General features: G+C 43.5%; 2 protein-coding genes across 2 annotated transcripts; one reads left to right on the forward strand and one right to left on the reverse strand.

The window, feature by feature from the left end:
• Positions 1 to 214: 214 nt before the first annotated feature.
• Positions 215 to 17,064, forward strand: sestd1 (SEC14 and spectrin domains 1). Its single transcript, XM_070837819.1, has 19 exons — positions 215 to 263; positions 3,225 to 3,294; positions 3,377 to 3,485; positions 5,299 to 5,389; positions 5,481 to 5,594; positions 9,051 to 9,164; positions 9,295 to 9,389; positions 9,514 to 9,569; positions 10,371 to 10,445; positions 11,256 to 11,413; positions 13,316 to 13,438; positions 13,809 to 14,003; positions 14,343 to 14,457; positions 14,552 to 14,717; positions 15,518 to 15,599; positions 15,693 to 15,815; positions 15,939 to 16,130; positions 16,248 to 16,351; positions 16,663 to 17,064. The coding sequence occupies exons 2-19, from the start codon at positions 3,225 to 3,227 to the stop codon at positions 16,934 to 16,936; spliced, it is 2,256 nt and encodes a 751-aa protein (XP_070693920.1). The 5' UTR covers positions 215 to 263; the 3' UTR covers positions 16,937 to 17,064.
• Positions 17,065 to 20,036: 2,972 nt separating this feature from the next.
• dnajc15 (DnaJ (Hsp40) homolog, subfamily C, member 15) lies at positions 20,037 to 23,614 on the reverse strand. Its single transcript, XM_070838327.1, has 6 exons — positions 23,507 to 23,614; positions 22,081 to 22,132; positions 21,893 to 21,966; positions 21,241 to 21,317; positions 21,034 to 21,104; positions 20,037 to 20,514 (listed from the first exon to the last, which is right to left on the reverse strand). The coding sequence occupies exons 1-6, from the start codon at positions 23,612 to 23,614 to the stop codon at positions 20,444 to 20,446; spliced, it is 453 nt and encodes a 150-aa protein (XP_070694428.1). The 3' UTR covers positions 20,037 to 20,443.
• Between the last annotated feature and the right edge of the window lie 1,992 nt (positions 23,615 to 25,606).

The raw sequence follows: 25,606 nt of genomic DNA on the forward strand, positions 1-25,606 counted from the left end.
TGCTTTCTGCGCGTCTCCACTGTTGTCTGAGGAGGACGGACGACAAACCGAGGTCTTCTGAGTGTTTTTACCAAATGGAGAACAGGTCAGACATCCGCCGCTAAACCAGCCTGAGAGGAGGAAGAGGAGGAGGAGGAGGAAGAGGAGGAGAGGAAGAGGAGCTGCGGGAGAGAAGGAGGGACAGAGGAGAAGAGGAGGAGGAGGATTGGGAGGAAAAAAAAATCGGGACAGTAACGTTAAAATGCTGCAGATCTGACTGGAAGGTAAGAAAACCCGCCTGATCGATGCTGATAGGTGATCGATGAGAAAGTTGTTCGATGCTGAGCGGATCGAAGCTGAGTTTTCCGCTCCTGCATCCGCGGGTCAGAGGCGCAGCAGCCCGCAGCTGCTGAATGTAGGTCATTGTGTCTGTGGGCCGAGCCGAACCAGCCCGAGGATAACCGAGCCGAGCCGGGCCGAGCCGAGCCGAGCCGTCCTGCAGCTGTAAGCCAGGCCGCGAGCTGGCTGATGAGGAGGAGGAGGAGGATGATGAAGATGAAGCCATGCAGCAGGACTGACTGGTGCTGCAGTGCATCGTTTATCATCACTAATACTAGAATCACTCCCAGTAACACTGATAATGGATCAATAATGGAAGTAAATGAGCTGAATAGTTCAGAAAAATACTAAAAATAAAAGTTTTTATTAACAGAATGAGAAAACCAGCTGTCTAAGTTTGAGTATTTCTCTACAACAGCAACAAATATACACAACAATTAAAGTTTTATTCCGTTTATTAGTAGTTTAATTTGACAAACAGCACAAAACAACTGCCGCCAGGTTTTAATTCAAGTATTTAATTAAAAAAAATCTTGTTTAATGCATATAAATACATGACTTTGTGGTTTTTTACCCCAAGAATCACCTCAGGCACAAATGAGAAACGTGGATTTCTCATGTTAAATAACCAAAACTGATGCAGCTTTGGCTGAGAACGTGTTCATGTAGGAGAACGTCACTCTGATGACTGAGAAAATAAGTTTTTAGGCCTTTGAATCATTAAAAAATGAGCATTAAAGTGAGACTGAAGACTCAAACATGTTAACATTAGTCTGAACTAAGAGCCTAAATACTAAGATCAGCGTTAAATCTTAGTTTGAATCTTAGCAGTCACTTTACAAAAGAAGTACATATAATTATAAGATCAATACCACTCATATCCGTGCTTAAATACAATGCTGTTGCCATGGAGACAGTTAGCTTAGCTTAGCTTAGCTTAGCTTAGCGTAAGGACTGGAAACAGGGAAACAACTAGTCTGGCTTTGTCCAAGTGTAACTGAATCTGCCCACCAGCACCTCTGAAGCTCACTGAACACTCAACCTGTTTATCTTGTTTGTTTAATCTGTACAAACGTCACTGCTCCAGCCAAGAAATAGGCACAAAACCTCCTGCCAAACCTGGATATGTGGGCCGAACCGTGGACGTGGACTAGCTGTTCATGCTAAGCTAAAGTAGCCGCCTGGCTGTGGTTTCATATAATGAGCACAGACGTGACAGTGAAATCACCCATCACTCTTTAAATAATAAAAAAAAAAAACACAGTATACAAACCAGTGTCATTGATCGAGCAACGAAAACAAAGAGGGTTAAAACAAACACAGATGTTGAACCAGCATGTGTGTTTGTTCAGGTCACAGATTTCTGGTTTAGTTTCCTCCTGCAGTTTAAAGGAGAGCTGCATCTAACGGTTACATTCATTTAAAATTAATATCAAGTGATAGAAATGTTACCCGACTGATTTGCTGACTGACAGATTTTACTGCACTAACGCCCCGATTAAACAGACGGTAAATCACAGGCCGAACGTGAAGCCAAGAATCTGAGTCTGCAGGGAGAAATGCCAGCTGGGAGAAAATCCTTATGGAAAATGTCTGTGCTGTCTGTGTAATATTCCTTTAGTGCTTTAGCTGAGGTTTGTAGTGTGTCTCTGCTGCTGCAGTGATTTAATACTGAGCCTAAAGTCCTTTATTTTATCACATGACTTTCAGTGTGTTTGTCATCTGATCAGGGACATCAGTGGTGTATTTGACTGAATGTTCCTTTAATTGATGTTGAATGATATTCGCACAGTAACAGCAGTGAAAACAGAGTTTCCCGTTTGTTTTCTAACCCTGCAGTGACGGGTAGCACACAAAGCTGTGGGCTACAGCACAACGACTAGCGTCTGAGCCTGCTGGCTAGAGACTGAGCCTGCTGGCTAGCGTCTGAGCCTGTTGGCTAGCGTCTGAGCCTGTTGGCTAGAGTCTGAGCCTGCTGGCTAGAGTCTGAGCCTGCTGGCTAGAGACTGAGCCTGCTGGCTAGCGTCTGAGCCTGTTGGCTAGCGTCTGAGCCTGTTGGCTAGCGTCTGAGCCTGTTGGCTAGAGTCTGAGCCTGCTGGCTAGAGTCTGAGCCTGCTGGCTAGAGTCTGAGCCTGTTGGCTAGCGTCTGAGCCTGCTGGCTAGCGTCTGAGCCTGCTGGCTAGAGTCTGAGCCTGCTGGCTAGAGTCTGAGCCTGTTGGCTAGCGTCTGAGCCTGCTGGCTAGCTGTTGGCTAGCGCCTGAGCCTGTTGACTTGAGCCTGTTGGCTAGTGCCTGAGCCTGTTGACTAGTGCCTGAGCCTGCTGGCTAGCGTCTGAGCCTATGTGCTAGCGTCTGAGCCTATGTGCTAGCGTCTGAGCCTATGTGCTAGCGTCTGAACCTGTTGGCTAGCGTCTGAACCTGCTGGCTAGTGCCCGAGCCTGCTGGCTAGTGCCCGAGCCTGCTGGCTAGTGTCTGAGCCTGCTGGCTAGCGTCTGAGCCTGCTGGCTAGCGTCTGAGCCTGCTGGCTGGCATCTGAGCCTATGTGCTAGCGTCTGAGCCTGCTGGCTAGCGTCTGAGCCTATGTGCTAGCGTCTGAGCCTATGTGCTAGCGTCTGAGCCTGCTGGCTAGCGTCTGAGCCTATGTGCTAGCATCTGAGCCTGCTGGCTAGCAGTTCAGTGAAGAAACACTGTCCAGGGAAATAAAACGAAGGGATATTATACATCACATCACAAACAATATCATAACTTTGTGAGATGCCTGCTTCCTTTGGCCGTGTGAGACTACTGCAGCGTCATAACTTTTGGACCAAGTGAGGGCTGAAATGTTGTCCTCCATCTCTTTATAGCCAGCGTGGACATTAGTGATAATAACTGTAAATAAAAAGTTGTGTACATGTGTGTCTACAGATGTCTGACGTTACCATGGAAGCGACCACCATCCTCCCCATCCTCAAGAAGAAACTGGCTTTTCTGTCTGGTAGAACACACACACACACACACACTATGAGATAATCTCAGTGTACATGCAGTTTGCTCAGTAATCACATGTCTCTCTGTAGGGGGAAAAGACCGGCGCAGTGGTCTGATCCTGACCATCCCTCTCAGTTCAGATCAGACCAGCATGGAGGAGCTCAGCGCCACACTGGACTACCTGCTCAGCATCCCCAGGTACACACACACACACACTCAGTTGTGTTAACAAAAGACTGGTTTGTCTCATTTTTAAAGCCTTTGGCCATGTTTGGAGTTCACTTGTCTCTGAAGAGCTGCTGGATTTGTGTTTTGTATCTTGGCTTCATCTTAAGAATCCTGCATGTTCAGCTGTATGGTAAAAGACTTAAAGGATGATTGCAGTCTATTACAACTTGGGTTTTGGCCTGAATAAATGAGACGACCCTGACCTCTCCAACAGCGTTTTGAAGACACAAACACTTTCAGACTGGTGCTGTTGGGAAAGTCTCCCATAGATACTAACTATGAGAGTCCTCATCCTTGAAGACTTTTCTCACATAAAGGGAAAACATGAAAACCCACTCCTGAAAAGCATAATCTAAATCCCACAATTCAGCTTGTTTTTCTCTCATCATCTCCTCTTAAAAGAGGCCAAAAATTTTCCTTCCTGGCATTTTTTTTTTCGCTCCTCATCATGATGTTCTCTAACAACACTCGTTTCTGGCAGCTTGACAGATGATCCAGTCCCTGTTTCATTTGCGCTGTAAAAATGTCAGGAGATGATTTAAACTCGTTATCACCTAGCAGGATTTTATTTACACCAAAACAACATCAGACAAGCTGTTTTAAATTCCTGTTATATAAACTGGGCATCATCAAACCTTTAAGGCTGACGAAAGACACCATAACCCACCAGGCGATCTCTGCTATGCCTAACCATATGCTAAACTAAACATAACTCCAACTTCAGAGGGCACCGCTACGGGAAACTCTATCTGATGGGGAAACAAAGTTCAACACGACAGCTGCTAATGCCGCCTCACTTACAGTCAAGATGGCAGCGAAGATTAAAAAAACAGGGATTTATTCATGTGGTGTGTGCTCATACTTAGTGGATCATAACATATATCGGGTATGGAACTAATCTGTAGATGCCCTGGTTCAAAACCAGTTTTTGAGCCACGTCGAAGGTCAAAATGTGGCCTGAACAGACGAGGTAAGGCTTTTTTTTTTTTCCTAGCCGACTGCTGCTGTTGCCTTTTGCTCTGTGATGTCAAACTTGCGGCCCCAACCGGCCAGTCAAGAGGCGAGAAGAGTCAGCAGTCACGGACAGTATCCACTCAATAAGAGGAGTTTTTGAATCACAGCCATCGTGAGAGGTCGTTCAGCTTACAGGCATAAATGTGCAGAAAAAGATTAGACTGATTGATCCAGTAGTTTAAGAGATTAGCTGCGGACATACAGACACACGGACCAAATGCATGACCAAGTAATAATGAAATTTATTTGCAGCGTCAAAGCTACAAACAACCCATAATGCAACACACTCGCTATTTAGAAATAATATCTGATGCCACAAATACATAAAGTCATTCAGATCTAATATAATCCCAACTTTTTCAAACACAATTTCCAGGGAAAATGTCTTATTTATTTGGGCCAATACCACGTTTTTGGTTTTTAGTGTTGCAGCTTTGAACATGGTTTTTATCGGTTATGATGACATTTAACCGGCCAGTGTAAATGCTGAGACAGAACAGTAACTTGGCGATAGAAATGAACTCCCAGAGCATGAAAATAAGACCCGAGTCGTCTTAAACTTGAATTATCCTGACATAAATCTGCTTGTCGTTACGGTTTAAAGTCTGCTCCAACGTCAGCATTGCAATTAAAAGCTAACGTCTGATTAGGAAACTCATTTCTCCAAGATTTTTGGAAAAGAAGGAATACAACACACTCTCTTTTATTGGGAAGAGTCCGTCTGTGTTTGGACGATCTTGTTCTTTTAAATGCTTCCTCTCCCCCTCAGTGAGAAGTGTAAGGCTCGTGGTTTCACCGTCATCGTGGACGGACGGAAGTCTCAGTGGAACATTGTGAAGACCGTGGTGCTCATGCTACAGGTACAAACCTTTACAACAACACGGCTCCCAAAAGTGACACCCGTGGCTGCGTTACTCAGTCGGGTCGGTGATGCTGTCGGTGCCGTTTCAGAATGTGATTCCAGCAGAGGTGTCGCTGGTCTGCGTGGTGAAGCCCGATGAGTTCTGGGATAAGAAGGTCACACACTTCTGCTTCTGGAAGGAGAAAGACCGCCTGGGCTTCGAGGTGAGTCTCTCAGCTGCTGCTCACTGAACTGCTTTTCGTCACTGAGCTTTGCGGAGTTTAAGTTTGTACTTGACTTGAAAATGACTCGTTTTTGTCTCAACGTGAACGAGAGATTTTCGCACTTGAGCTGATCAGTGGTTTTCTCAGTCTGAGGCCAGTTTTTTATTAAGTGTGAAAGCCATTCATGGGCTCAGGTGACATACAGAGGTCAAATACAGTTCAGCTCAAGACACAATACATCAGGGGTGTCAAACATACGGCTGACAGCTGAAGACAAATTTCAGGTCGGTCATAATGTTTTGCAAAAAGATGGTTCATTAAATGTGAACGTTTTCAGAATGTGCTTGTACTTTTAGGGAAATTCTTTATAGGTTATTCTGCTGTGATTTTACTGGTCCGGCTCACCCCTGCAATACATGAATAAATGATTTTGATGCTTTCTTGCTGATTTATTTTGACACAGTCCAGAAAAACATCTCTGGTGAATCCCAAATCATTGGGGTTGTGTGAGGTTTGGTTCTCTTTCCCCCCCCCAGGAGTTTAACAACCTGTAAACTTGGGCTTAACATAGTCTGAACTTTTTCAAGAACCCTGTTAGGCTTTGGTTCGAGGTTTGTCCACATGTTTTTGCTGAGTTTTATAAACTGTGAGGCTGCAGATACACAGTATGTTCTAAATATGGCCGTCACGACCACAGAAAGGAGCAGTTGGGCTCAACTGTGGTGACAATACCTGAGTTTGTCTGGAGGCCTGGACACAAAGAATAAACAGGATGGAGGAGGTCTGGGCGAAACCAAACAATGGGCCATTAGACCCAGAACTTCCACTCATAACCCCACAAAACTGTAAAGAAACTAAATTAATAAGCAAAGTCAGAAAAACTAGACTACCAGACCTCCGTCCTCAAAACAAACAAACACAACAGGAGTCAGGAAGGCGGCTTCATCCGGGAGAGAGAGCATAGATATAGAAATGTAGATGACTCATTGGCCGTGGCTGCATGTTGTCGGCCATATTGGGGCAAGATCTGCTAGTGTGTATAACGAGAGACAAAGACTGTGACTCGCTTGATTCTGAACTGATTTTCATTGGACAGATAGCCGTGATTTCTTTTTTTCCAGACATGCTAACATGTACAGCCGTACAGAGCTGCTGGCGTGGCTGCAGACTCTTAGTGTTGTATCTGTACTGGGTGCAGTAAGAGGTTGTGGGTCTGTCCCACAGTGGGAAGTGGTGCTGAGATTTCTTGTAACATTCTTGCGTCCGCTGTGTCGACACCGTTACTCAGTTTGCTCCAGTGTGACCTCTCGTCTTTCTATAATCTTGTCTCATCATCTGAACTCTTTGAATGTGTGCAGTGTCCCCACTTAGCCGGCCACCTTTTGGCCTCCTCCCGCCAAACACTCAAGTGTTTGTGACTCGTTGTCCCAACATGTCCACACACAAAAGTGTTTAGAGCTGCTCTATGATGAAAAGCCTGCTGGCACACAGAGCAGCGAGGCCAGTTTGAGTTTTTTTTTTTTTTCAGAAATGAGAATTTAAACTGGGTTCTTCAGAGACAAATGGAGTGTGTCTCCAGTTTTTGCTCTTGTGTGGACAGCTGGGTCCAAAACACACACACACAAAAGAGGAGTTGGTGCCTGACGTCAAACTGAGGGAAACTTATAACCTTGAGCATCGTTAACTGTCCTTAGTGCTGCTAGAAACCTGAGTCAGGACTGATGGAGAGTGTGTGTGTGTGTGTGTGTGTGTGTGTGTGATTTTTCGGCCAGTCTCTTGCTCTATTACAACAGATGGATTTACTGACGGAGATCAGTAGTCACAGTGACCCAGATTCCTGCAGCCATGTTGGCTCTACGCTCGTTGTCACAGTAACCGGGGTCTGTAGCGACTGGAAAGTCGTCGCAGCTAAATAATCGATCACCGTCGGCGTTTGGATGACTTTATGTGTTTTAATCAAAGTGGAGGTATCGTTGCGTGCTGAGAGCAGAGGCTGATGGGGAAACTCTCCCTGTTGGTGCGTTCAAGGACGCTCCGACATTTAACCGCCGGCGAATCAGCAGCAGCAGCACAGTTTTCATACAAGGGATGCCTCAAAGTCACTTTATTCTGTTCACAATGTCCATGTTTGCTCACGTGTAAGTTGTGAGTTCCTAAACATGTTGATTGTTTGACTACTCAATATATTTTTAAAGAAGAAATCTTGCTGGTACTTTGATAAATAATTTGCTGGGACTGATGATTGTTTTCTATTTGCTGGAGGGGAGATTCCAGTTACAGTGTTGATATGTGACTCATCTAAACTATGGAGTGTGTGTGTGTGTGTGTTAGTGTGTGGATGTCACAGTGGGGTGTGTGTCGCACAGCTGCTCCATCCTAACATTTAAATAAACACACACGCTCTGAGTTGAGACAGCTGGAGGACAGACTCACTGCCAGCTGTCTGTCTGACTGTCATTTCATACAAACACACACTTCTATAAGTGCTTTATTGACTGATGTATAATATAAAAAGGCTAAAACATGCTGTATGTGCAGACAGACGCAGAAATGGATAAATGTCTGTAAAAGTATTGATGTGAAGTTTATCTTCATCCTGTGAAATCTCAGATCAGCTGAACACTGAACACACTATCTCCAGATTTAGAAAGTGCTCTGGGAAGCTGACGGAGAGGTTTGTCTTGTGATCCAAGACCTCTGTTGGGTAGAAACATACTCTGTGACGAACTCTGGTGTGTATAAAATGTAGAAACAGCCCTAAGAAAGGTCCTAAAGGTCCTTTGATTTACAAGGCAGAAAGTCATAAGTTAAAAGAGAGCTTGAAGAAGATTCTGCTTCTCGCTCAGCGTTAAAGAAACAGACTATAGTTATGTGTACCCAAAACGCCCTCCTTCCAATACTGAGTCAACCAGCAGCAGGACGGAGAAGCGAGGAAGGCAGGAAGTATAATGTGGAGAATAAAAAACTACCCATCATTCACTGCATTCAAACAACACATTGAAACCCACGAGAGCTCATAAAAGATGTTAGAAAATGTGTTGTTTGTGGACACATGAGGCATTTGAATCATCTGTGGAGGTCAAATAAAGTGTTTGTATGTGAGTCAAATATTGCTGATGGAGCACTGATGAAACATTTCTATGGAGAAGTTATGATTTGTCCTTCAAACTCACCAGTATTGTTGTATTTCACAGCTCAGACAATGTAATCATTGTGAGTGTTTAATGTGTAAAAGAATCACACTAATGATGTTTTATATTGAAGCTGACTGAGTGTAATTATCCAAAATATAGAGCAGCCACTTTAATGACATTAGACTGCACACATTATGCCTTCATGACCTGTAAATGTGCTCAGCTGTGGCTAATTATCATTAATTTCACGTGTCGGCCAAACCACAAAATGAAAGTCTGATTAATCTGCTCTTTGCACGCTGCTGTCTGTGCTTCCTGTCAGGTGATCCTGGTTTCGGCCAATAAGTTGACTCGTTACATCGAACCGTGTCAGCTGACGGACGACTTTGGGGGAAGCCTCGACTACGACCACAGCGACTGGCTCAACAAGAGGCTGGTCTGTTTGGATTAATCCATATGTTTGATATTTTCTGTAACTTAACAAATGCTTGTTGCCATGGTTACCTGGCACAAGGTCTGAGGATGTTTTTTTATTTTTTTTATTTTTATTGTTTTATTTGTTGCAGGTTTTCGAGAAGTTCACCAAAGAGTCGACGTCGCTGCTGGACGAGCTGTCGATTATCAATGAGAGTGACAAAACCAGCACGGTGGACAAGGACAAGTACGATCATACACACATGTACACACACACACACACACACACACACACACACACAGCAGCAGTCACAGTGTGTTAACATTAGACAGATGAAATCTAGAGCTGTGTGTGTGTCTGTTCTCTGCAGGTCAGCTGACTGTGCCCTCCTGCCGTCCTTTGACCCTGAGACTGTCCTTCAGACCGGTAAATATCACCTCGTCACTGAAACCCCTTTCAGACACGTTATGCTAATGAGACGGCCGTGAACAGAGAAACGGTGCCCAGGAGGCACACAGAGGAAACTTTGGAAGACTTGATTTGAATATCTCAGACTGCTGAGGCTTAATATTTACTTCAGATAAACCTCTGAGTACTAAACAGGATTTTCTACCATCTTCACCTACCAGGCCATTATGAACAGAGGGAATAACAGAAAATTAGTATTATAGTGTAAAATAAAAAATAAATTAATTTAAAATCAGTATAACAAAACTGTGACTGAGCTGATTTTATGTTGTTGAGGAGATTCCTCTCATGTAAAAGTATTATGTCAAACTCATAACAAACCAGCGTCCTATTTATAACTTGCTTACTCACTGTGTACACAACCACATATCTGTGTGTCTCCTCTCGCTGGTGGTCATGAGCGCTGAGAACAGACTGAAGGAACATAAACGTGGATCTGAGCGGCTAAAAGTTTCCTCGGCAGGTTGTCGGGCTCGCCGTGACCCGAGGGGGGGAGGGTCTGGGTGGAGAGGAGCGGGAGGTAAATAGACACTAAGGACGGATGAATGGCGGACGGCTGCGTCCAGTGTACTGAGCAGCCTGTGTCTGTGTGCTGGTCGGAGGTGAAAGGAGTCTTTGTCTGCGGTACCACCCTCCTCCCTCTACCAGCTCCCTTCATAATGTAACAGCATGTGCACAAACACTGGTGCATTATTGTCTCCGATGCTTTTGGATCTCAAGCCAACGCTCTCCCTCATCCTCCCGTCTCTTTGTCTGCAGGTCATGAGCTGCTGTCGGAGCTGCAGCAGCGTCGTTTTAACGGCTCGGAGGGAGGAGGAGGAGGAGGACAGGGAGGTGAGGAAGCAGCTGTCAGTCGAGCAGGTGTCGCTGAAGCTAGACAAAAATAATCCGACGCATCCACTGTGTAGTATCTCCCCCCTGTGAGGAAGCTGACGTTAGCGGCTCTGCCCTGCTCCTTATTGGCCTGAGGGAAGTTTACAGTCAAACATACTGTTTGAAAATATGATTAAATATATAAGATTAGGAGGCAAACAGTGTTGTGTTCGAATGAATAACGGTCCGATGTTTTTCCTCATCATACTCTTAAAGGTCCCATATCGTACAAAATGGCCTTAAGGCCTTTCCAACATAAATATACGTCCCTGGTGTGACTGGACGGCGCCAAAGACCGTCCTCCTGCTCCATCTTTCAGTAGATGTGTGAGGAAAAACGCATTTCCTCCAAATAAAAGCCTGAACCTTTAAACGATCACTATATGGGACCTTTAAAGAAAGGACTAACTAGGACAGCGCTTCTTTATTTACACGTCTTCTGCACGGATCATCGACTGTGAAAGGATGCTGACATTCAGACTTAGTGAATGATTCAGATGTCCCACTCTGAGCTTCACCGAGTCAGAGGACCTCTTTAATTACCAAATAAAAAATTGATCCTTATCTAAAATGTACTTATCCTCACCTGAAATGTGTCAGATATCTTTTAAACTGATACGTCCTTATCAGATTTTTTAAGTCTTAGGTATTTATATTTAACGAAATCTGGTGGGAAACCTGCAAACAGCTACAGCAGCAGAATAAAAGCGCATCGTTTTGCTGGACTATCACTGCCGTGTCTTGAGTGTCCTCTCTGACCTCCGACCTCCAGGTCCGGCCTGGTGTCCCATGGAGGAGGAGCTGCTGGCTCAGCCTCAGGTGATGAAGCTGCTGGACTCGCTCAGGGAGCAGTACACCCGATACCAGGAGCTCTGCAGGCAGCGGAACAAACGCACCCAGCTAGACGAGATCCACGCCAAGGTCATGCAGGTAACACACACGCCGCGTCTCCGTCTGAAAATGTGACCACAGTTTGGAAATTCTTACGTTTTATCCAGAATCTTAAATTCTTGTTTTTTTTTTTCTCTTTTTCAACCTTGAGTTTGATCCGTGGTTTTGATTTTATTTTTTTCAGCAAAATGCATCAAGACTAAAACATGACTGAGGCGTCATGATGTTAATGATCTTGTGAAAGCTGTAAGATTAAGCAAAGGAGAGATGTAAAGGGAGCAGCGGACATTATTGTAAAACGACTGCAAAACGTCCTGCATCACTGTCGGGGTTTGTTTATTACACAGCTTTGTGCTAAAGAAAGAAAATAGTAACTTAAAAATGATTTTATAGGTTTAAAAAATACAAACATTTTATTGCTTGCGCTATCAGAGCAGTACCCATATCAGAAACAACAGACCGTAAAATGCCATAAATGACCAAACAGAATCAAGTATTCAGCCAAGCCGTGTAATAAATCGTGTTAATTAATGAGCCCTGTTTCAGTTTGTATGTCAAGCTAAGCCGACTGATCTCTTGTTATATTTTATTTACCGGGCAGAAATTTTGAAAGCTGATGTGATCTTTTCATCCGACTGACTAAACGCATTCCACAAACGTCGAACTGCTCCTTTAATAATGTTCATACACCGTTTCACGCTGCAGTTTATCAAACGGGGCACGAATGTGTAAACGTGACGTCGTCCTCGTACTCGCGGCTCTCAGTTTAATCTACTTAAGCCTCCCCGGCCTTTGACCTTTGACCCCCAGAATCGGTGTCACCGCTCCGTAGCGCTGAACTAGACTCTAATGTGGTTACTGGGGGCTGATGGGTAACACCGCTGTCTTGAAGATGAGCCCCGGGGTTGCCATGGTAACGGCTTCATATTGGTCGCTAGCCTGGAGGATTTGAGGTGGGGTGGTTGGCCTAGTTCTTCATCGAAGTGTGTGTGTGTGTGTGTGTGTCTGTGTGTGTGTGTGTGTGTGTGTGGGCTCTTTAAGGCATCACTGACCTGATAAATACAATTAAATTACAATACACACACACACACACACACATCTGGAGCAGATAGGTCCAGATGTTACTGCACTGTACTGAGGAGTATTATGGTGAATATTTAAAATACATTATCACTCAGAATGATCTTATTTTGTAACACACAATATGTATTTTACATTTTTTTTATCAATAAACTTCTGTTAAACATTAGGTCACAACCAAACAAGGCACAGAAACAGTTGTCATTTACTTTAATTTTATTTTTAGATAGTTAGATGATAAAAGAGTATTGATTGTAAAAAGGCATACAAAGCTTCCATTAATTCCTGGTTTTATCAGAGGAACTTAAAGTTTAAAGGGCCACTCTTTTCTCTCCTTCGGTGTAATGAATAAATCTCTGGGATTCCCCTTTAATAGACTGTTCATATGTCAAGTTGTACATTGATGAGGTCTGTATGATCTGATTTAACAATCAACTTCCAATTTCACTTTTTCTATTTTGGTTGGCTTTACTGTAACATGTTCATGTGTTTGTGTTGCAAAAAATCTAAAGGAAAATGTCAAATTTTTTTTAGAAGAAAAGAGTTATAGACTGAAAATGTTGCTGTGATAACATGTTGGACCACATGTGAGAGACTAGCAGAGCCTGAGCGCCTCCTGCTGGTTGTTCTGCTGCACTGCAGCGCAGAGACTCGCTGAGACTCGACAGAGATCCTCACAAACCGCAACATGTCTCCTTTTTCAGAGCCGGACGTTTGACGTGTCTCAGTAGGAAAAGATTCAGTGTAAACAGTAACATGAATGGTGGTTGTTTCAGGGTCTTTTACTTCTGGAACCAGCCTCCCCCAGCTCTCCCTCTACGGGGGATCACCGAGTCTGATTTCTCTTTCTCTTCATGTCAGGTGGTCACCTGGCTGCAGGGTCCAGGTTCAGAGCTGCTGAAGACTCAGCAGGAGATCGGAGACTCGATTCGAGCCGCTCAGGCCCTGCAGCAGAAACACGAGGAGATCGAGAGCCAGCACAGTGTAATGCAGCACACACACACACACACACACACATATACATATCCATCTTCTCATCCTCCGCTCAGCAGGAAAGCCAATGAACTTGTTTCCCTACATGTCAAAGTTTTCTCTTAAACTAACCACAACTGCTACCTGAGCTTCCGGGTCGACTGAAAATCACTTTCACAGTATGTGGACTCTGTTTATATCAGTGAGAGTAGACGAAATATAGATAGTGATAGTAGTAGTGATATAATAGACTGATTTTGTTTTAACACAGTCTACTTAGAAAGCTGGTAAAGAAGTGTAGGTTAGTTCTGTTTCGTGTCACTGTGGGAAATGAAGACATTGTAGTTACAACGCTGGTCTGATTCTGTGTGTGTGTGTGCAGGAGTGGTTTGCGGTGTACGTGGAGCTGAACCAGCAGATAGCTGCCTTGCTCAGTGCCGGGGAAGAGGAGGAGGTGGCCGAGCTGAAGTCGCTGCAGCAGCAGCTGAGCGACGTCTGCTACAGACAGGCGGCTCAGCTGGAGGGCCGACAGAACGTCCTGCAGGCGGCGCAGAGCTTCCACAGCACCACACAGGAGGTGGAGCACACACACACACACACACACACACACACACAGACTGTATCAGCTGCTGTTTAGGCTGCATGTTCAGACTAGAAACAAACACAATGGCTGTTCTGTGTTTCATCTTTGTGCAGAGGAAGATCTAGGATGTGTTTAGCTTAGCTTAGCATAATGACTGCAGGCAGAGGGAAACTGCTAGCCTTGTCCAACAAACGAGAAAATATAAAATGCACAATATGATTTCTTGGAATTTCAGCAGCTCTTCTGGAGGTAAAGTGGTTGAACTAAAAACTAAAAACTGTATGAAAGTGGAAGTGATTCATTCTGAGTAATCAAAGCTGTGTGCCTCTGCAGTTGTCCCAGCAGTTGGACGGTCTACTGGGCATGCTCTGTGCTGACGTGGCTCCAGCTGACGGAGCTTCGATTCAACAGAACCTCAAACTGTTGGAGGAGAAGCTGCAGACAGTTGGTTCGTAAAATCTTATGGATTTTCATGATGGGTCGTTAAGTGATGGGTGAAGTAAAGTTCCTTTTGTGACACTAACCGTCTCTGCTCCACGCAGAGGCAGGTCTCACTTCTCTGCGTCAGAAGGGGGCCTTGGTGCTGGAGCAGATGTGCAGCCAGCAGCCGTGGGCTCTGGAGGATACAGAGAGTCCAGCTGGAGAACAGCAGGACAACATTCAGCACATCCAGGCTGTGATGGAGGAGATGCAGCTCCGCAAGCAGAGGTAACTTTTTTTTTTACAGCGGAGTTCAGCAGGGAGCAACTTGGGGTTTCTTTTGCAAGTCTTTCTGAAAGCCAAGACACTATATCTTAAAGCTCTGTATCTTTATGTCAGTGTCTGAAGTGTATCTACTACTAAACTAGATCATCAAACTTTTGCGTCAGATCAAAGCACACCCAATGAAAGTGAAAGAAATAGCCGTCATTTTGGTTAGTTCAAAGCCACCAGACTCCATTGACAAAAACAGTAATTTTACACAAGAGTTGCTGCTCTACTTCTGCCTCGATCAGTTAGTTTGTTTGTGTTTTGTGTGACTTAGGTGTCTTTAAAGGGTTAGTTATCAACCAACACAATATTTGTGCAACAGACAAAAACACAAACAAATTGACCAATCAAAGCAGCAGTAGACCAGCTACTCCCATTTATGCAAGGTAAAATTGCTGTTTTTGTCAATGGAGTTTGGAGGGTTTGAATAGCACAATGTAATGGCTGTTTCTGTCTATCCCTGTAGGGATGCTTTCTGTGATGTTGTCAGACACTAACAAACAGAGCCTGTCAGTGGCAAAAACAAGCACTTTTAGTAGATATGAGGCTTACGTTGCAGTCATTGTAGCTCATTCGCAATTCAAAAGTTTTTGGAACCAGTCGTTTCGTACCCAAAATATGTAAAAAAATAAGGCCCAGATTTAAAAATATATCCTTTTGACACTGAAATCAGTACTGCAGCACTTTATACTGGTGATGTGACTGAAGCCTTCAACTATATATATATATATGTGTGTGTGTGTGTGTGTGTGTTGCAGGTGTGAGGACATGGTGGACGTCAGGAGGCTGAAGATGCTGCAGATGGTCCAACTGTTCAAATGTGAAGAAGACGCTTTGCAGGTAGGACACACAACAGCAACAACAACACACACACACAGATGTACTTCCTGTATTGATGTGTGTGTGTGTGTGTGTGTGTGTGTGTTCCCTCAGTCAGTAGAGTGGCTTGGCGAGCTGTTGGACGCTCTGTTGAAGACTCACGTCAGACTGGGCGATGAGTCTCAGGAGACCAGGACCATGTTGGACAAACACAGGAAGTTTGTGGACGTCGCACAGGTGAGACACTTCCTGACTACTCCGTCTTTTGATCTATTGTTAACATGAAAACATATTTATACACATTAAACAATTTTACTACCTAGCTTCCGTCTAAATCTGTCTTCCCGTCTCCTCCTTCAGAGCACCTACGATTACGGCCGCCAGCTGCTGCAGGCGACCGTCGTCCTCTGTCAGTCTCTGCGCTGCACGACGCGCTCGTCCGGCGACACTCTGCCGAGACTCAACCGAGTGTGGAAACAGTTCAGCGTCAGCGCTGATGAGAGGCAGCAGAGACTGGAGCTGGCTCTGGGCTTCCACACCGCCGCCGAGAAGGTGAGACAGGGTGAAGGAGAGAGAGAGAGAGACCTCACTCGACGAGGAGGCTGGAGCTCGACCTGTAGTAGAGATTATGTGAACTTCCCTTCGGTGTGTGTTCTTACTGCGTTTCAGGTGCTACAGCAGGAATGTGTGGACTTAGAGCCTCTGGATGAAGCGGACTCTTTAGGGAAAACTCTGCTGGACAAACTGACCACGCCTGTTATCTTCCCTGATGGGTAGGTACACACTCAGACAGGTGCAACTGTTCCATTCAGCCCAAAAGAACTTGGCTTTTTTCTTTCTTCTTTTGTCAAACCATTTGATGAATTGATTTTTGTCGGGTTGTTATGAGAATTGAGAGCTGTTTCTCAAACTGTTTCTAAAATAAGTTTAGCCTTTAAGCCGACATAAGCGACATAACTGACATGTAACTGATCATAGCCCTTAAAATTCATCGATTAACCAGCTTTTTGAGTCCCCATAACGTGACTGTGTTGGCATGTTTGTGTCCTCACATGTCCTCACTCTTGAATCGTTGTTGCTCCAGGACCGAGCAGTACTTTGGGACTCCCAGCGACACGGCGGCGGCGGCGGAGGGCGTCAGAGAGCGCCTGCTGCTGGTGGAGGAGCGGCGGCTGCAGCTGCAGGAGGCGGGGGTCCATCGTGTCGACGAGGAAGGTGGGGGGGTGCTGAACGGGCAGGAGGCGCGGCTCGATGTGATCGGAGAAGAACTGAGCGAGAAGGAGGAGCAGGATGAGGAGGACGAGGAGGAGGCGGGGCACCAGGATGAAGACTTGGAGAGGCAGACGCAGGACTGCTAATGGACTGCTGATGAGGTTAAATGGAGCAGCCTTAATGAAGCTCGTGGACGAAGGGCTGCAGATTAGTGCCCACTGAAACCTCCGGAAAGCCCTCGACTTGGTTGCCTCTGTCTCACGGCAGCAGTGGGTTGTTCTGATGGTATATCTTCATGTTGAGACTACATTTCCCATCAGGCTCAGTGCTTACCCTTCCTGAAAGAGGACAAACACGCTGGATGTGATTTCTCTTTTGTTCGGCAGAAGCCGTCAAAGCTTTCCCACTGTTTGCTCCGGAACAGCAGCGCCCTCCAGCTGATTTTCTGCCATTAAGCGATCCAGCAGATTTCCTTCCAAACGTGACCCACTGGATCCCACGTGTAAAAATCCTGGAAATATTTACTGGAATTATTAACATTCATGTTTCTAAATGCTCTGACGATTGAGTGTAAAATAATCCGTTTGGACAAGAATGCTCCTCATGCTTGCCTAACACCGCCGCCTCCTTCCCAGCATGCCGCTTCTTCACCCGAGCGGCCGGAGCTTCCATGTCGCCAACGTGGCCACGACCGTTTCTGTCTGTGCCTCCTCTCACCTCCCAGTAGATGTTACTTTTTTTGTTTTTTTTGCTCGTGTTATTTCCGGCAGCTCTCACACGTAAAAGGACGCGATCCAGACGCCCCGGGTCCACGTGTGCTTGGTGTCAGCTGACCATCGCAGCGACCAGCAGTGCTGTGACCTCAGCACGCCGTACTCCGCTATTCTGGGTCTGAATAACCGAAGTACAGAGCGCCGAGGTCACAGACGGGGCGCCGAGCTGTGAGATGCAGCGTCTCCCCAGAAACCTCAACAGTAGTGCGCTCAAAAAAAGTGATCTAACCAACGTTTTTTAGTGCCTGTCACACAGATATTCCACCAATCAAATTACAATTTGGTAATTCACGCTCTCAAGTTTACAGTTTGTGCTCACAATTAAGAACCATTAATGTCAGTACTGTCGTCATGAGTGTACTAACACAGTTTTATTTTGATGTTGGGCAGAAAGGTGTGGATATCCTTCAGTGTTCACCACAAAGCAGGAGATCCTTTGAATGTATTTTACAACATAACGGATCGTTTCATTTTAAAAACTGTGACTCTGCAGCCATCTTCATAAGCAGGCTAAATATTTAATATATTAAATTGACAGCACAGATTAAGTAACGAGGGATTATTATTACATTGTGCACATAAATTATTTTTTTTCATATTTTGGTAACTACAGATTTGATCCCTCGTGGAAACACACACTGAGGAGATGAATGAATTTGTTAGCAGAAAGAGTTTCAGTATCAGTTCAGAGTCCAAGTTGACTGGACGTTTCTTGGTGGATTCATCTGTGGGACTTGAAGTCAACATTAATGAATCAGTGACCCAGAGGCTCCGACCGCTTCGCTGCTCTAAACAAACCCTCTGCCTTCATGATGGAAATCAGACCCGCGCCGCTCGATCCACTCCAGACTGACCCACGGGGACTGAGGTGACCTCTGACCTCAAGCGGCGGCCCAGTGAGCGCTGACACTGGCGGTGATCCGCCGACGTGGTAACACCGGATAGGACAGATTCCTTTTCTATTTATTTGAGTTTTTTTTTTAAAGCAAACCTCGCTGTGATTGGTTGGCATTTTTGACCAATAACTGCTGCTGTAAGTGTAACCGCTAAACGCTGCGTCTTTCTCTCTGTCCACCGACATCAGTGTGATCCATCATAACATCATCCTCTCAATAAAGAAGCGTTTTGAAGTTGCTGTCTGAGGTGGGTTTTTTTTTTTTCAAAAAACAAAGACTGACATCATGGTTCATCGATGAGGCTTCATCGACCTGCTGAGGCTGAGTGAAGCGTCACATCAGACCAGTGAGTTTCCAGATTTATGTGGTTTAATAATTAATTCCACTTAGCTCCGCTAAGAAGTAAAACCGTCTGCAGAGGGGCAAGTAGATTTCTGACCCACTTGCCCCCCAGAAGAAACTTTAATATCTGAAGATACAACAGAGTGATTTGTGTCTAAACTAGTTTACACATTCTTCTGTAAGCAGTCTTTCTGCTCTAACCTGATCTTTTAAATGTCATTTATATTGAAATAACCTGGTTTCCTTAATCAGGGCTAAAAAAGGCTCTAATCTGAAGTAGGAGAAACTCCAGGATGTCTACATGTATCAGCAATTTAAATTTAACATTTCTTTCATTTCTCTTTTAATGCCACAATTTAAATTTAAACAATAGCTGCAATTAAACTAAACAAATGCGACCATTTAGATGTTCAAATACCTGTTTGTGGTAAGGCGATCATGACGGTAGCTGGTTCAGTTAAAGAACATTTCGCCAAATACATTCATTAATGTGAAAAAGATATTTGTCCTTTAATTATATTAATCACAGCAACGGTCTTACAGGCGGAGACACAAACAGGATGTCAGAGACGTTTGAAGGCATTTTGGTCTTGGAGCTGCTTTTAGACCAGACTGACAGCATGCAATGAATAAATATAGAAGACACTCCCACACAGAACTTAAGGCTAGATAATACTTTTAAGGCCTTTTATCAGTTAATGAGAATTTAAGACATTTTAAGGAGCTGCAGCCTCCCTGAACTCCTAAATTTAAGACTCCTATTTTTTGTTTGGTTTAAGTGTAATTCCCCGAAACTAAAAGTAGCTCTCACTTTGAGAGAGGTCACACAGTCCAGGGTAATTCACCTTCCTTATCGTATTAAGAGTTAAACAGCATAATTCAATTTCCAATGAGTTTAAAAAAACTCGAAGAGGAGTAGAGACACAAAGGGCCCTTCAGAGAGTCATGGCCAGCTGTCCTGAGGAGGAGACGCTGCTGTTTTTCAGGACTAAAATACCTCATTCAGTGAACCTGGTTCCTCCAAATTTAAACACTGTTGATATTTGAACTCAACAGCAAAACAAAAGTATCTCTCACATCAGTGCGGCACTGGAGTTTGTTTTTTTTCCTCGGTACACACAGAGCGGGACACTAACGAAGTGTATTGAATTAGGTTTGCTGACTACACCTTTAATTTGGCGCGGCCACTCATTCTAATACAAATACACAAATACATGTTGTCAAATTCTGTTTATTTAAAAAATGTTTTTCGTCACTTCCACATTTTACTGTTCCAACTTGGGAATGTATTTTTCTATTATTCTTTAAATAGATTACATCATTATATAATACCTTTACATACTGACATTTGTACACAGAGAACATGAACCCAGCAGCACCATTGTTCCCTTTATTAGCTGCTGTCAGAGGAAACTTTACCCAAACAGGACCTCAAGTTTAACACCTAAACTTAAGGGACTGTCAGTCATTTCAAGACTACATCCTTCACTCCACTTCATATTTATGTTCACAACGTTGACAAATTAAGTCTAAAATAAGTTAAGAAGGAAACTGACATGAGAGTTTATGTTTGCCACCTTCCAGGATCCAGCGGTGACGTCGATGTACAGAGCTGAGAGCTGAGATGGTGCACGAGTGCGGGTCATCGCCGGGTCTCCTTTTCCATAAGATCTTTGGCTTCATTGATCTTAGCGGCGAGATACGGTGACCCACCTACACACACACACACACGCGTTACATTAATTGACTCTGTGATCACTACTTCAACACTCGACCATTCAAACATTGTTTAACATTAGCTAGTTAGCATGAGGTTGACCAGCAGTGTTAGTTTAAATGAAGGACTACAAATAAAACCGTTCTCATAAACAAATAAAGTTACAGTCCTTTGTTTAGGACATCATCCGTTTTATATGTGTGGTAAATCGTTCAGAGTTAATGGATGTTATTTGGTTTCCTAATGTGAAATAGTTATTTAAAAAAAATAAACAGGCTGTCCTGTACAGTTACACATACGTATAAATAAGCATCAACATCTACTTTAATAATTAGTTTGACCTTGTGTATATATTTACCAAAGTTAATGTGAATATAATGAATTGAGGCAACTTTCCTGTGTGAAAATGAATTTCAACATTTTAGGCATCAATAGAAAACAGCAGGTTTGGCTGCAGGCTCATAGACACCTGACTTTAGTTTCTGTCACTTTAATGGGGCAGAGTTTCAGCTTACCTTTATCTGGATGGTTCAGGACCATGACCCGCCGATGGGCCTCTCGTACCTTGGCCTTGGTGCTGGTTGGGCTGGACATAAAACAAACAACACACCCATGTGAGCAATCATCACATCCTGTGACCAGTGAGAGACCCACATTACAGGACTTGACTGACAAGTTAACAGATAACACACGGAACTATCTACTAAAGCGCTTTCTGTTACCTGATGCCGAGAACGAGGCAGGCCTCTCGTCGGGACATCTTCTGTTCAAAACCTCCTTTGTAATACGTTGAGAAAGCCTGAGGTGACAGAAAACAATTAGAGCATTAATCTGTAGTCTGAATCTCACGGGGGCTCATTCCAAAAACTTTGGGACAGACTTTATTTTGTTTGTTCATGTTTTTTCCCAAAAAATGTAGAATGTGAAGCAGTGCCAGTGTTTCTTTGTACCATCTACAGCTTGTACGCAAAAACTAAAAGCCTGAGCACAACACGGTACAAAGACTAATGAAAAATTAGATTTATATGCCAGAAAGCAGGCTGCATGCAGTGTTTTTCAGCTTTAGTTTGAATCTGAAGACCATCAGCAAGAAATAAATCAAGGTGTACATCACAAAGCCCTGGAATGGCCATAAAGAGAAAAAAAAAAAAAAGTATTGAGGCCCAATTTACTACATTCAGCACTGTGGCCATATTTGGATTCATTTGTGTGCACAAGATAAGTGTAGAGAGCGAGTACAACAAAACATTTCTCCTGAAATACAGACTCAGTCTGGGTGAGCCGGACCGGCCGTGAGCTTGTGCGTCACATACAAAAGGACTTAGCATATATGAGCATCACAGCAGGTGTACAACAGGTTAATCATTTACTCACTGATGTGGGCATCCTCTTGACTGTTTGAGAGAAGACTTGTCCAAGAGGCTTCCACAGCTGGAATGCATAGCGGCCTGAGTACCAAACACACACACACGAGACAGTTCAGTAAACAAAAACCTGAAAACAATACCGCACATGCACATCTAAATGTTACCACCTTGGCACTGAAGAAGAAGTTTTCTTACCTGCAAAACCTGCAGCAGCGACGCCAAGACCGACTGCTACCAGAGTCCCTCCCTGCCACCAGAACAAGACATCCAGCAGTTACCACAAAACACACACACACACACACACACCTGAGGGTTCAGCTTCAGGACGCTGGACGTGATCTACTGGCTGTTTGATAGTGTGATTTGTTTGTTACTCTGTGTATCAGATTAATGCGTCTACCTGAAGAGATTAATTGGATTCCCCTCAATGACCAAACAGCTTTTCCTCTTTTTTTTAAAACTTCATTTAATTTTCTCAGGTTCAGAAGATTAATTTGAAAGTTCAGTTATATAATTAAATTGGTTCAAATTGTCAGTCATCAGGTGAAAAACCTTTTAATAGAGAAAAAAAACAAACATACATATAGAAGTATGTATATAAGCTACTACAAATAAATGCAAACAGCAACAGATAATTTGCAAAATGATTTGACGATTAGTAATTTATATTCTTCACTGCCTTTAAATAGAATTTAAAAGAGAATAATTGTTTCAGTTAAATTCAATAAACTTAAATGAGTATTTCCAGAAGTCAGTGGATGAACATTGGATACTAAGAAAGGGAAAACTGTGATATGAGCTTCATAATAAATCTGATCACACTTTTGGCCTAAACAAATACTTAATAATGTCCCATATTGTGCTTTAAGTTTAGTGACTAACCAGCTTGTGTTGTTTCAAGACTAGTTGCATAATAATCATTACTGAACAGTCTTGCAGAGATCTCATTATGAGTTTTCCATAATGCTCATCTTCTTCAGAAGTAGTCAAACCACATTTATCTACTACTGCAGACTGCAGACTGAGCATCAGGTGTGAATGCAGCACAACATCTTTTACTTTTGGCACCATAATATACCATAAACATGTAAAGAACCTTAAGTGATGTGGAGGAAGCTAATTTACATTTATTATTTCACAACTAATCATCATACTGTAATTTGTGAAGCAACAGAAATTTAAATGACACTAAAAAAGTGATATATAATATTAATAATCCAGTCATTAGTGAGGTTACTGTGGAGTTTAAGTCTTTAATCGTTATGAGGACTCATTAATCAGGCTGATTGATTAATGTTAAGTGTGACAAGCTAGCTAGGATGAATGCTAACATTCAGTTTAATTGGCTCGTTTGAAAGGTTCCCAGTTGATAATAACAACTGTACGAGATTGTCCTGAAAGCTGACATGTGTCTAACTACTGCAAAACATTATTATTATGATATTATTAAACATTTATTTGCTTACTTTAGCTAATTAGTTCGCTAATGCTCCTGATGCAACAGCAGCGGTGTGTTAGCGGTCATTCAGGTTAGCAAACACACGCGTTAGCAGGTAAAACACCAGACTAATTTAGTTTAACTGACTAAACTAACCTCCTCCGGGTGGAAACAGATACTCACCAGCCGTCTGTCTATCTCTGCGTCGCTCCTGACCTTCGTTTTTGGGGAATATTCAGCATCTCGCATAAAGTCTCCTCCATCCACGGTCACTGCGCCGGTGTTCGCCATGTTGCCTCGGAAACGTACGTCACCGGGACGTCATAACATCCGGTTGTAAGATTTCAAAATAAAACTAAAGCAAAGCAACTTCCTGTGTAGTGTCAGCTTCTCTTGGAGCCTCTGAAAGTCAGACATATTCTTACATATTTTAAGTTAAGTGAGTAAAAACGGCACCACTTACCGTTTATATGTTTTTTATTTCTTATGTCTTCTTTTTTCACTTGACACTTTTCTTCAGTGTAATATTTGTATAAGTTCTCCTTGTTCTTGTGAGGGTTTCCTCCCACAGTCCAAAGACATGCAGGTCAGGTTAATTGGTGACACTAAATTGCTCTTAGCTGTGAGTGTGAATGGTTGTCGGTCTATACGTGTCAGCCCTGTGATTGATTGATTGATGATCAGTCCACGCTGTACCCCACCTCTCGCCACAACAACTAGATTTCACACTGATTGATATGGATTCAGTCTCAGCTGTAGGCCTTTGTCAGCTGCTGGTGATCATATCGTCACCCCAAAATCACAGAAATCAGCTCTGTCAACTTAAAAACTTCCCACCCCATCAAAAGTCCCATCTGAAAAATGTAAATTCTTGGACTGTTATTATTTTCTTTTTTATTCTTTCACAAAACAATAGATTTTTATTTAAAGGAGAAAATAATCTGTGTTTAATCTCTGTACTGGAGCTTTCAATCATATTACATCCTCCTCATCACAATTGTAGATGTTCAAATTTCCATTTTTACTGAATATTTCATTACTGAAACTCCACTGAAAGTCAATAATCAACTCTGAAGCTCAGCTGTTTGCCTCTTTTGTGTAACTGATATTAACAGTGATTATGAAACTGTTTTGTTAGACATATTCCTGAAGTTATTCTGGTCCCCACTGGATAAACAATCGTTGTTTCATATCTTCATGCCGCTAGATGGAGCCATTGAGAAATGAACCATGTGGTGGTGTAAAGCGTGTTTGTGCTGCACAGAACAGGAGCTACTACTATTGTGATGAATATTGAATTTAGTGTGTTGAGAATATTGCTGCAAGTTACCAGTATTCAGTGTCACGCTTACATTTTATACATTTGTGTTTGCGTGGACGTTTTATTTGTATCTGTTATGTTTGTTTTGTATCCGCTTGTGTTACTTTATTACTCTTTGTGTGTTCTTCTTGCATCAGTCACATCTGCTACATGTTCTTATTTATATTTGCTTTTATCTTTTGTCGACTGTTGCGCCCGCACGTGTTTGTGTGTTTTATTTGTTTGCATTTGTGCTTGATATGAGTTTGTGTTTGTGTTTCTCTTTGTACTTGCATGTGTGTGTGTGTGTGTGTGTGTGTGTGTGTACAGGTGTACTTTGTGGCCCTTGTGGACCCTCGACATGATTAGGGATCCAGCAGGAGTCTCGGAGCAGGGAGCAGCGGGCACAGAGGAGCTGATGGAGTCCTGAGCCTGGAGCTGGTTTCTATTGTCCCCGGTAATTGGATTTGGTCCGGGAGAAAAGATGGCTGTCAGTGAGAGGCTGCGATCATTAGGTGTGAATGAGATGTGTTGTGCCAGGGCTGAACACACACACACACACACACACACAGATTGTTATTGTGCTGTGCTGTTCAATAGTCACCAAATACACACACACACACACACACACGTCTACACTGATCCAGATAAAACTGAAATTACTGTTTTCATGTCAAACACCATTCTGCCCACATGTGTTTTCAGATCATTTTCTGGAAGCTCTCCGTCTCATTGAGACATTAAAACAGGACAACAGCTAAATCTCTTCCTCCTCGTCCCCTTTACGGACCCCTGCCACAATAAAACAGCCAAACACAGTAAGAGAGGATGTTTCATGCAGGAATCTCAGCTCCTTAAAGCAGGTTATCTGTCCCAAGTGACCATATAAAGTTATTTCTCTAAAGTAGCCCAGTCCTGGTCAGATTAGCTTTCAGACTTATTATCATCCCATGTCTCATAATCAATCAGTCTAATCTTTTCAA

The sequence above is a fragment of the Pempheris klunzingeri genome, chromosome 10, assembly GCF_042242105.1.
Source record: "Pempheris klunzingeri isolate RE-2024b chromosome 10, fPemKlu1.hap1, whole genome shotgun sequence".
Taxonomy (NCBI): Eukaryota; Metazoa; Chordata; class Actinopteri; order Acropomatiformes; family Pempheridae; genus Pempheris; species Pempheris klunzingeri.

Bases quoted from the DNA above. Each gene is read 5' to 3' on its own strand.
- sestd1 (XM_070837819.1), top strand. From the start codon at position 3,225: ATGTCTGACGTTACCATGGAAGCGACCACCATCCTCCCCATCCTCAAG. The intron at 3,295-3,376 runs GTAGAACACACA...GTCTCTCTGTAG, and splicing joins GAAACTGGCTTTTCTGTCTG to GGGGAAAAGACCGGCGCAGT. The intron at 11,414-13,315 runs GTAACACACACG...TCTTCATGTCAG, and splicing joins TCCACGCCAAGGTCATGCAG to GTGGTCACCTGGCTGCAGGG.
- dnajc15 (XM_070838327.1), bottom strand. From the start codon at position 23,614: ATGGCGAACACCGGCGCAGTGACCGTGGATGGAGGAGACTTTATGCGA. The intron at 21,967-22,080 runs GTAAGAAAACTT...TTTGGTACTCAG, and splicing joins CGCTGCTGCAGGTTTTGCAG to GCCGCTATGCATTCCAGCTG. The intron at 21,318-21,892 runs GTGAGTAAATGA...CTGTCACCTCAG, and splicing joins TCAAGAGGATGCCCACATCA to GCTTTCTCAACGTATTACAA.